Source organism: Staurois parvus, unplaced genomic scaffold (assembly GCF_062004578.1).
Source record: "Staurois parvus isolate SC_StPar_1 unplaced genomic scaffold, SC_StPar_1.0 ptg000315l, whole genome shotgun sequence".
In the NCBI taxonomy this organism is placed as follows: domain Eukaryota; kingdom Metazoa; phylum Chordata; class Amphibia; order Anura; family Ranidae; genus Staurois; species Staurois parvus.
In genome coordinates, this window is record NW_028318111.1 from 620,273 (window position 1) to 632,824 (window position 12,552).

Consider the following 12,552-nt stretch of genomic DNA (forward strand, 5'->3'; position numbering starts at 1 on the left):
TTAATACAAGGCGCATTTATTATGCGCGTCCGGTGAGTGCGCATTACTTACATCACCATTGGCACAGATACCGGATCCATTTTTATCAGAGCACAAGAGTGAACTTTGAACTGTTTTATTCAATTTTATTCATTTTTATGAATTATTCTGGATGTTTATATTGATTTAAGTTTTTAGCGCTGCACCTTTCTGTATACTATTTTCTGATATAAGGTTTTATTGGTTGCCTTTTTTGTGCATAGCGGCTTTCCTTTTTTACCTTGAGGGCGCTCGCTGTTTCTTCTTTTTTACAAGCTTCTACCTGTAGCTTGTTCAGTCAAGCTTTGACAAATAAAACCTGGAAGCTGATTGGCTTCAATTCAGAGCTGCACCAGATTTTGCTCTTTCCAGATTTTGTAAATAACCCCCATTGACTGGTTTCCATAGAATATGCTAAATAGAATTAAAAATATTAGGACACTCAATCATTGGTCTTACCCAAGTCATTGACTTACCAGGAAGTCTCCCATTGACACCCTCATCGACCAAGTCATCAGTGCCTGTATATCTGCCAAAGTTACACTGTTTTAGTTTAGCAAGTGGTATGCAATAAGATATTAAGACAAGACACTTTGTAATTAAAATATTTTATTGCAGTTTTGAGGAAATTGAGGTAAAAAGATTGTTACATTCAATGGCTACAAGAATGATTAGACCCAGGTTGAGGTAGTGTCAGTTACAGTTAGTGCTTAAAATGATGTCGCCATTAAGTTTATTCAGAAAGGCAAAGACTAAAATGTGGTCACTAGGTAGACTGACCTCTGATCGACTGGTATGGATTTACAACAGATATAGTTAATGCAGGGTCCAGGGAGAGCGGATATAGTGAATGCAGGGTCTGGGGAGACCGGATATAGTGAATGCAGGGTCCGGGGAGAGCGGATATAGTGAATGCAGGGTCCGGGGAGAGCGGATATAGTGAATGCGGGGTCCGGGGAGAGCGGATATAGTGAATGCGGAGTCCGGGGAGAGCGGATATAGTGAATGCGGGGTCCAGGGAGAGCGGATATAGTGAATGAAAGATACGGGGAGACCGGATATAGTGAATGAAGGCTCCTGGGTTTACTACCACTTTAACATTCTCTGGGGAATCGTTTTGTGCCTACATGGCAGCTGTGAACTAGGAGCACGCTTCTACATGCGCTCCTAGTTCTGAAGCCACACTATCACTCTCAGCTGCCGGTCCTACACTAGCCCTCAAGAATCCATCAGTGTGGGTTCATTACCCTGACAGTAATATTGATCACAGGCAGGCTGGAGTAGGTTGTTTGTAATTTATTGTTAAAATTATATTGGCAAACTAGTCATAGAAATGCTGTAAAATTTAGTCCAAGCTGGTAGGCTTCATTAACCCCTGGTCAGGATGGGATTAATCAATTCCTCAATGTTTTCCCCCATAATTGAGAGGGGTAGTACCATGCCCTGTAGGGTTCACATTTTCATGCAATCACTGATGGTATCACTATGCCCCTCTTCCAGTGTTGATGTTCCTCATGCATGTTGGTGGGCAGAAGCTTAAGTCAAGGGTCTTATCCTTCTCCATACTCGAGAGATTAGCAACATGAACACCTCACCAATGCTATTGAGTACTGAATCATCTTATTTCAGGAGAATGATGGCAGTTGTCCATAAAAATTCAATCTGGACTGTTAATCCTTCACCAAACATTGATGGGTGGCAGCAAAATAAAGTTGTCCTATAAGAACCCCAGCCCCCTAAATGCAGCCTCCATGGTAAGATACTTACTTTCCTCCTTGCTTCCATGATCATTATGGTCCAGTCCTACCCAGGTCCTACTTCCTTTGCTTCTGGCCTGGGCCTATTCCTAATGCACACCACAGGCCCATTCATTGCTATGGGTGAGCCATACTCATGGCGGTCTCCAGCCTTCCAACAGAGTACAGACCATCCATGGGAATGAATGAGATCACAGTGGGGGAGTGGGGGGGGGGGGTTGCAGTAAGAAGAGGACCTGTTGAGGACATTTTGCTTGGTAAAGCCCCATGTACACGGGACACTTCTGAATGATGGAAACTGACTGCTGGAAAACATAGGTTACAAAATGTCTGTTTAGCCGCGTTTGCATAACACATTTATGCGCATTTGCATTTAGAAGCATTTTTTAAAGGTAAGCACAGGAGAACCTCCCAAATGCCCAGAATGCACTGAAAAGTGGTAAATTATTAACTATTTCACACTGTTTCAGAGAAATACAGAGAGTAGAAGCAGAGACAGCAGTATGTGTTGAGATTAGCTTAGGTGTGAGTTGCTCATTAACATTTCTTTTGTTTCCAAGGGTGGGAAAGGTATCTGGTGGAGGGAGTCATTAAGGCCACCTGGCAGGGGTCTTCATGAGGAATTTGAGGTATGAATGGTCACTAACATATCTTTTGTTTCCAAGGGTGGGAGAGGTCTGAGGTGTGAATTGGTCATTACAATGTGTGACAAGCTTGGTAGAAACATCCTGTGTTCAGTGTTTTGTCCATCTGAGTACCTTGAAAACTCTTTGCATGCATTTTTCATGATGAAAAAAAGGCTTTGGACAGCATCGGGAACTGGAAGAGTTAAAACAAAATGTTTCAAATGCTTATAAACACGATTTGCCGCATTTACAAGTGTTTTGCGTTTGAAACGCTGATAAACTCCACTGTTGAATGCAAGTTTTCTGCGTTCAAAAAAATGACTGTAAACTCAAATGCCTGTAAACGACGATGTGTACATGGGCACATAGGAAAACATTAGGGAGAGTTCAGGGGCTGCTGAAAAAAACGCAGAACAGATCCTAAACGTGAGTTTATCAGCTGCAGTGGAGCCCTAAGGCTGTGCACAGCTGGGAAGGGTCTCATAGTAAAGGTGGTGGAAGCAGGCAGGAGGATGAGTATTTTACAAGCTGGGCTGCTATAGGGGAAATGAGGAAAGGGGGGGTTATTTAAAAGACAACTTTATTGAAAGTAAATTTGTCACTAAATTTGCAAAACCAACTATCCATTACAAACACCAACTATCCATTACAAACAGACGATTGACAATGCGTGAATTAAGACTTAGCCTTAATAATTAGATTTATTAACAATTAAAATTAGAGCCATTAGCAGTTGTACTTCAATTATGTTTTAGCCCGGGTTCACATCTGTGCGGTATATCCATGTGATTCGCACAGGAACCGCACCCAATTCCTGTGCAAAACACATGCGATTTGTGTGCGGTGCGTTCGGAGCCATACATTTTGTATGGCTCTATTCGCACCGCACCCAAAACATGAAGGACCCTTTTTTGGTCCGCACTAGAATTGGATCACATATATATTCACACCTATGCCATCCGATTCTACACATCGCACCGCATTTTGCGGACCGCTTTCAGGGTGTTGTTAACATACACACCCGCAGCAGTTCGCATGAACGGGGTGCGATTCTGATGCGGTACGGAATTCGCACTGAAAACGCTGCAAATTCCGCACCGCATCAGTGTGAACCCGGGCTAAGGGGGAAAGGTTAGAAATTTGTTCAGGTTTTTACTGCCGTTTTCTCATTGGGGAGATTTGCCATCACTTCCTCTGTTTTCATCAGGACAGAGAAAGGGAACCCTCCCTAGTTGGGACACAGACACATACAGAATAAATGGGATTTTAACCTTTTCCCACTTAAAAATAGAAAGTGTTTTTGGCTGGTATTGGGCTCTAAAGTTTAAAAGAGATGAGAAAATATTGTCTAAAATACAAGAGTCATGTATTCTTCCTTAAATCTTGGTGTGCTTTCTGAATTTCTTCCAGGTCTGTGTAGTAATTCAGTGTGTGACTTTAGTTTCCTGTAATAAAGACCACTCACTGCTGCTCGCTCTCCTGTGCAGGGTGACTGGTCTTGTCTCCTCCCCTCCTGTTTTTTTCAGGCTGCCCAGTGATGGGCTACTTTTTACAAGGTAATATCTAGATTTGTAAAGACACTTGGTCCACATCGAGTGGATTTATTTCCTATGTGGCTATGGAGGACTAACGTTTTTGAGCCCCGGAATTAAGCTTTAACATGCTACCTCTCTACAAAGTGCATCTCATGTAAAATAATTATTTGGTGACACAGTTTAACCCCCCTGGCGGTATTCCCGAGTGTAGCTCGGGGGAAAGTTTCAGTACCAAAAGCGGTAACCCCGAGCTACACTCGGGCTTACCATGCGGCGTTGCTCAGGGATTCCCTGCAGCGCTTACCTTGTCCTTTGCTCCCGCGATGTCCCCCCTGCAGTGTCCCCGGCCATCTCCTCCGGCCGATGCCGGCTTCCGTGTTCTGGTCCCTGTGACGTTGGGATGTACAGGGGCCAGAACCGGCGGCAAATTTAAAAGTTTTAAAAACTGTCATTTTTTTGTAAACGAATATTACATAGCAAAACATTGCTGTATCAAACCATTTCACATACATTTTGTCCCGAGTGCTTTGTCCTGCGCCCTGCCTGCATTTTGACTGTTCTTTCTGCCTGGAAACTGAGAAACGTCCATGGCGTCCAAAAAGCGTCCCTTTAGGTCAAAAGCGGTTTTAGACCGGCTAGAGAACAGCGATAGTAAATCAGAACCACTTGCAGAATTGAGTGATAATGATTCGTGGGGGAAAGTCGTCATCAGACACTGAAAACGATTCTGCGACTTTGCTCAGCGATGTGCGAACTTGGCGCTATATTTCACATTTCAGTGTTTTTGGTTTGATTATATTATTGAATTAAATTTATTATTATTTTTTATGATTATTTATTAAATTATAATTTATGATTTCGTGTTTCAAGTTTTATCCTACCCGGGATGTTTAATAGACTCTTGTTCGGACAGATTTCAGTGAGTTATTCCTAAGAATTACAGCCTACAATAAAAAACTACATATTTCCATGCAAAATAATGGTACCGCTTTCAGCACCAAAAATCTGAAATAATCAGACCGCCAGGGAGGTTAAGATAGTTGTAGATTTAGGTGAAGCACTTCAAATATTTACTCTTTCAGCTTTATTCAATGAACAATGCAGAGTGCGATCGCTCATAGCAGCCAATCAGAATTCTCATTAGGCCAGCGAAAGTTGAATCTTGATTGGTGGCTAGTGCTGGTGTCATGCGTGTGGTGTACCTAGTACTGTTTTATTAAATAAAGCCATTTATTCTAACCTAGTAATAGATGTTAACTGCAGGGCTTAACTCTCCTTCCTATAAAAGTATTAGAGAACTGCAGAGAAGAAATACATTTAAAGGGTAAACCACCTGTGGATCCTGCCAGAAATTCAAGGAACAGAAAACTTCCTTTGCCAAAACATTGTCCTGGGCAGGGGAACTTTTCTTTATTGCATCCATTTCTTGTGGGTCATCAACACATGCCTTGCAATGCATTAAGACCAGATGTGGTTTTTAATGTGTGTTGAGACCCCCATTTAGACATGAAGGGTGCCCCTCCTCAGGCAGGGAAATATAGTTTTCTTGCAGTTGTTCATTTATCCTGGAAGCTGTGACAAATCTAGTCCCCTAGGAAGACATACATGATGTTATTTTACATGCAATTTAAAGCTATAGCAGACCGGGGCACTGTCTGGCTACACAGATTTAGACCGGTATCAACTCAAATTAGAAATACATTTGGATGATTGTGTATATAGTTTGAGCATCTCCTATACATTCTCTAAGAAAGCAATTCATATTCTTTGTCCTTAAAACTATTGCCTTTGATGGGGAGTAGTAGAGAGGTTGTGGGCCCTGCTGGTAGTCTTCTGCAACACTAATTTTCACCAGCAGGTGGACATGTAGAAGGGAACTATATGTACAGATTTAGGTCACAGTAAGACTTGGGGACTGGGGCAGTGGCGGACGGACCATTTGGAAACTCGGGCACTGCCTAAGGGCCCTGGGTCAGTAGGGGGCCCCATGAGATGCCCCTGGTACCTTTTTCATAGGCTTTTTTGAGTTTGGGCAAGGACACAGGGGCCCCATGATCCCCTATTGCCCGGGGGGCCCCATGAGTTGTCAGTCCGCCCCTGGACTGGGGTCCCCTCTTTGAACAAGTAGATTGAGATTTTCAGATACACTGGAAGACCAATTAAAGGATCTTCGTTCAAAGTAAAGTGTGGCTCCCTCAGAGCAACTCTTAATGTAGTTACAAAAATTCATGTATGTGTTTTCAGGTAGAGGTGCGTGGCATGCATTCTAGGATTCTGGCACCTTCTTTCATGTTCCTTTAGATTTGAAGCATGATATCGATTACTGGACAAAGTGCCATCGCTTTCTTGAAATACAGATCATATCCCTGTAATCATATTGATGTTCAGAGTGACTTAGCGGACGTTCTGTTCAGAAACTGGAGGTTAATCGGGCGATTTGGTGCAAGAACAACCCTGGACATAGCAGAAACCTCCACACCTTCAGGGTCAGGTCTGAGCTCATACTTCTGAATTATCTATGAGACAAGGAAGGAGGACAAATAGATGTTACTGTTTTCTATCAATAGTTCCACCTCAGCTAAAGGTCACAGTGGTGAGACTGCAAAAATCACTCTGCACCATGCACTGCTTCTGTGTACTAGAGGAGGACTCTGTACCTTCTTCTGTCTTCCTCTCTTGAAATACTCTGCGCTGCTGGAGGACTCTATGCATTCCTCTAACTCTCCTCTCCTGAAATGCTTTACCTTTCTGGAGGACTCTGCTCCATCATCTGTCTTACTCTCCTCTCCTGAAATGCTTTACCTTTCTGGAGGACTCTGCTCCATCATCTGTCTTACTCTCCTCTCCTGAAATGCTTTACCTTTCTGGAGGACTCTGCTCCATCATCTGTCTTACTCTCCTCTCCTGAAATTTTCTGCACCACTGGAGGACTTCTTAATTACATATGAAACAAGAAACGAGAATGAACAGATGTTACTGATTTCTTTCATTAGTTCTGTCTCAGCCAATCATGAGAAAATCTTCCTGCACCATGCGTCTTGCATTGCTTTTGTGTTCTGCTGGAGGACTCTGCTCCTTCCTCTCCTGAAATAGTCTGTATTCTTGGAGGACTCTGCTTCTTCCTCTAACTCTCCTCTCCTGAAATACTCTGTACTGCCAGAGGACACTGCTCCTTCCTCTATATAACTCTCCTCTCCTGAAATACACTGCAGTGCTGGAGGACTCTGCTCCTTCCTCTATATAACTCTCCTCTACTGAAATACACTGCAGTGCTGGAGGACTCTGCTCCTTCCTCTATATAACTCTCCTCTCCTGAAATACTCTGCATTGTCAGAGGGCTCTGCTCCTTCCTCTGTATAACTCTCCTCTCCTGAAATACACTGCAGTGCTGGAGGACTCTGCTCCTACCTATATCTAACTCTTCTCTACTAAAATACTCTGCACTGGTGGAGGACTCTGCTCCCTCTAAAAACTCTCCTCTCCTGAAATACTCTGTGCTGCTGGAGGACTCTGCTCCTTTTTCTATCTAACTGTCCTCTCGTGAAATATTCTGCAGTGCTGGAGGACTCTTCTCCCTCTAATTTTCATCTCCCGCAATGGTGTGTATTCTTGGAGGACTCTGTTCCTTCCCCTATCTAACTCTCTTCTTGTGAAATATTCTGTACTGCTGGAGGACTCTGCTCCTTCCTCTATATAACTCTTGTCTCCTGAAATACTCTGTACTACCAGAGGACTCTGCTCTTTCCTCTATATAACTCTCCTCTCCTGAAATACAGTGCACTGCTGGATGACTCTGCTCCTTCCTATATCTGACTCTCCTCTACTGAAATACTCTGCATTGTCAGAGGGCTCTGTTTCTTCCTCTTTATAACTCTCCTCTCCTTAAATACTCTGTACTGTCGGAGGACTCTGCTCCTACCTATATCTAACTCTTCTCTCCTAAAATACTCTGCTCTGCTGGAGGACGCTGCTCCTTTTTCTTACTGTCCTCTCGTGAAATATTCTGCACTGCTGGAGGACTCTTCTCCCTCTAACTTTCCTCTCCAAAAATGGTGTGTATTCTTGAAGGTCTCTGCTCCTTCCTCTATCTAACTCTCCTCTTGTGAAATACTCTGTACTGCTGGAGGACTCTGCTCCTTCCTCTAGTTAACTCTCCTCCGCCATGCTATGCACTGTTGAAGGGCTCTGCTTCTTTCCTATGTCTAGCTCTTCTGTTCTGAAATACTCATTGGAGAGAATTTTACCCGTGATACAGCCAGATGCATTTCCAGTTCTGCGATCCTGCGACCCACACAAGCTCGGACTCCGTACCCGAATGGGATGGAGCTGAATGGGTTATTCTTCACCTTGTTATCTCGCAGCCAGCGCTTGGGGAGGAATTTGTTAGCCTCTGGAAAGTTGTCCTCATCTCGAGAGATCTGGTAGTGACTTAGCCCAAACAGTGTCTGCCAGAAAAAAGAAAAACCTCGTCACCAACATGGGGCAATTTACAGGTCTGTAAAATGTCTTGAGAACATTAATCTGCATATTGATCCATAAATGGTATATGATCAGTCTATGGCAGCTTGGACAATGCAGGGTGATAACAGAGAAAATATCTCAGCATTTGTCACATGACTCAGCATGGGAGGAATGTAAAATGATCAGTGTTACAGGACTACTAAACATTTTTTTAATCTAGTCCACCACATTGATATAAACACAAAAAGAAAGTATTCAAAACCTCTGGTTTTAATATGGGATTACACATGGACAAAAATGTTTTCTTTAACTTTTTTTTTTTTAACGCTGTAACTGCATCTGAGGATTACAGTATAAAACAAATTCACACTGCCATCTTTAGGCTATAGTAGCATCTACAGGCTAAAACTTTTTTTTATTTTTTTTTAATTTAGCCCCCAACTTATATGTGATCAATATGTCATAGTCTATCATTAGTGGGCATGGGATCTGCCAGTGACTGGGTCTAACATCTAGTAGCCATGCACAGTGTTGCTAACTGTCAAACGGGGAAGTAGATTAATGTTGCCTTAGCCTACGGCAGAGGAAAGTTGATCTACAGATTGTGGTCAGGAAACCATCACAGTGAACCTGCTCTTTGCTCATACCCTTATCAAATGTGGTGGGGGGAGGCGTAAATGTTTAGTTAATAGATTGTATTTATGTAGCCAAGTTTATTAACCCCTTGATGCCGACGGCACACAAATATGTGGCCTCACAGAACTGGGCTTCTTTCCGTGGGGCCACATATTTGCGTACCTGTCTTTGTGCTGGGAGCGCGCTACACGGCGTGCTCCCAGCATGGAGGCTTCAGTGTCACTGAGAGCCCCGGGTCCCGTTCTAACGATCGGGACCCGGGACTCCCGATTTTGGGTAAAGTGATCGCTGTGATAGCCTCTGATTGGCTATCACAGTGATCAGTCACTGTGCAGCCCGGCCCCCTTGTTTTTTCTCTCTCTATGAATGAAGAACAGAGATACATTGTATCATTATATACAGCCTATTATACATTGTATCATTATATACATCCTATTATACATTGTATCACTATATACATCCTATTATACATTGTATCACCATATACATCCTATTATACATTGTATCATCATATACATCCTATTATACATTGTATCATTATATACAGCCTATTATACATTGTATCATTATATACATCCTATTATACATTGTATCATTATATACAGCCTATTATACATTGTATCATTATATACAGCCTATTATACATTGTATCGTTATATACATCCTATTATATACATTCCATTATACATTGTATCATTATATACATCCTATTATACATTGTATCTCTCTAACTCCTGACATAGATAAAAAAAGTTTGTAAAAAAAAAAAGAAGATAAATATTAAAAAATGAAAAAATAAAGAAAAATACCTAGATCAAGGTTTGATCTAGTTCAGTGCCAGGGTTAGTGTTTGGGTCAAGGTCAAAGGTCAGGATTTAAAAAAATAATTGGTATCAGTGTCAACGTTAATGTCAGTGTCTGTGTTTTAGATAAAAAAAAAAAAAGACAAAAACAAAATGCGTACTATTGTTTCTGGGCTGTACTACGGGTACAAACAACAAATAACATACACATATATGGTATCACTGCGATCGTCAAGAGCTGGAGAATTTATTTTGGCTTGTTCTTTGGTGGTAGGTTATGGTTGTAACAAGAAACACACAGCCAAATAAAAAAATGATTTTTTTTTTACTATTTTGGCCCAGTTTTCCTTTGATAATAAAAAATAATTAGGCGCTATCCATTACCATTTACCACCAAATGAAAGCCCAATTTGTCCTGAAAAAAAACGCGGTATAATCCACCTGCATGTACAGTAGTTGTGATGATATGTACGGTTTTACTAACACGTCAATGTTGCAGAATTGCGCTTAGGCATTTAGATTTGTTTTACCCTTAGGCGTGAAGGGGTTAAGGATGGGGTTGCCCACTTTAAGATACAAGCAATTAGGGAGTGAAACGTGTCAGTGGGGGGAGCTCAGATTATTATTTCACCTGGTGAATAAGAAGACAAACATAGTTAATAGCTTTCAGATCCAGATTGTGGCTATATTTTCTCCTTTGTGGGCTACTCTAAGTAGGGGAGGACGAGCCATGTGGGAGCCAGCGCCTGGAGCAAGACATATGCAGGAACGTTTACCTGTAGTGGACGTATTCTTTGGTAGGTTTTAGTTGAGTTGTTTTGTAAGAGAATATCTGCACAGTGGAGATCTGTACAGCAACTGGCATACATTCAAAAGAAGGCTGTCTTAGGTTTCAATGAGACACAGCCAGCCTTAAGGCAGGCAGCTGCTGCTATGACCTGTGGTGCTCCAGGAATCCTATGTTTTGTTTTTGTAAAACAAATAGTAGTGCAAAAAATCCAAACTATCAGTTTTAGACTTTATAGTTCCTCATTAAACTGCTAGGTTGGCAAATTTTCCTGTATTTGGAGCACTTGGTGGATGTTCTGCCCTGAAGGTGATTGGATTGTGCCCTGTGTGTCTGGTATCTATGGGACAACCTCATTCATCCACTTACATCTTTTGGAAACCAGTAGCCCCCGAGGGTTATGTCCTTCTCAACAGTCACTCTGGAATTAGTCGGTACTACTGGGTACAGCCTACAGAAAAGAATGACAAAGTGAATTAAGTCCGCATAATATGTAACCGCATCATATACTCCTTTCCCCGACTCCATATATCCAACATGCTTGACTCTGGTCTATGGTCATGGGCAGAGATCAGGTGGAAGACTATTTGTAATTTGATGTGGGGAGGATCTGTGCATTTAAAGTGGAACTTCACTCTCTCAATCAACATTGACTATTTGGAATCATTATACTGCTAGCATTATGAAATAGATAGGAAGGTATATTATATTTACTTAAACTTTTTTTTTTTAAAGTTAAACATTTCTTCAGTTACTTCCTGGTTTTCATGCCTAGGCAAATGATAACATACATCCCAGGATTCTTCAGGAAGAGAGGAGGGGGTTTCTCAGCTAAGCACACCCTCCTGCTTGCATGCCTGAGCTAAGGGCAGATGGATTCCAGGAAGTAAATGCTACATGAATAATTTTCGCTTGCTCAAGAGGGCTGTAAAGGAAACCTGTATAAAACTGTATTTTGTTTGCTTTGCTTATGTATTGTACACTGCACTTAGTGTGCACATGGCACTGATATTGTTTTGATTACATTTGCATTCCTTTAATTCCTGGTTAGAAATTATAAACCTAATTACAACCCAAAATAGACACCAATATGTAGCAGCTGGACACCGTACCTTGATACAAGCACCTCATAAACAGTGTTCAAATGAAGTGCAGCACTTAAAACATTTTAAACAGAAATCGTGAGAAAAACGTGAAAAATAATATATAATTAATCTCAAAATGTTCATAAGCTAAATATATGGTGAGATAAAAGCAGAACAGTCCCCAAATGCCGTGATGAGATCAGAAGACTTCCAAAGTTAGCCAATGTTACACCAACAACTTGCATGCAAGGCTTACCAGACGATTTGTGACCCCCCTGCTAAGAGTGGTCAATCTGCGCTTTTATGAGATTTTATTGGTGATATCAAGGGAAATGGACAGTTAAATCATCCTCTGGATACCCAAGGAAAGACAGGAAATCCTCCCAAGCCGATCTCCCTGTACATGATGGCTCCAACCACTCCAAAACGAATTATATGAAACCAGAGCTCGTGGCATTCAACCTTATACACTGAAGTAATGATCTACACTCTTCAATAATGACAGTGGAAGTGTGCAGAAAGACTTTGAACAGTTTCCTTTTACCGCCCCTATCCCAGTATTTCCCTGGTGTTTTTTCTTTACATTCTTAGATAACTAAGCAGAAAAATGGTTCACATAACACAAGATCTGAGATATCTGGCAAGTACTGACTATGTGGTACACGTGACAACAATCTCCCGTATTTTTCATATGTCTGGGCTATGGGGTAGAGTGGTAAGATGGAAGACTTTTCTTACGAAAAAAAACATCCAAGCCTGGCTAAATTTAGCAAAAACACATCTGAAGTCTCCCAAAAGCATGTGGGAAAATGTGTTGTGGTCTGATGAATCCAAGGTTGAACTT

General features: G+C 41.8%; 1 protein-coding gene across 1 annotated transcript in view; it reads right to left on the reverse strand.

Moving 5' to 3' along the window:
• Positions 1-610: 610 nt before the first annotated feature.
• LOC149457524 (sterol 26-hydroxylase, mitochondrial-like) overlaps positions 611-12,552 on the reverse strand; it is a 71,972-nt gene continuing 60,030 nt past the window's right edge. The window contains exons 7-9 of the mRNA XM_089683570.1: positions 10,993-11,074; positions 8,181-8,381; positions 611-6,452 (exon numbers count right to left, since the gene is read on the reverse strand). Of these exons, the coding sequence (XP_089539696.1) occupies positions 6,321-6,452; positions 8,181-8,381; positions 10,993-11,074 (415 nt within the window). The 3' untranslated portion in view covers positions 611-6,320. The remainder of the gene's footprint in view (positions 6,453-8,180; positions 8,382-10,992; positions 11,075-12,552) is intronic.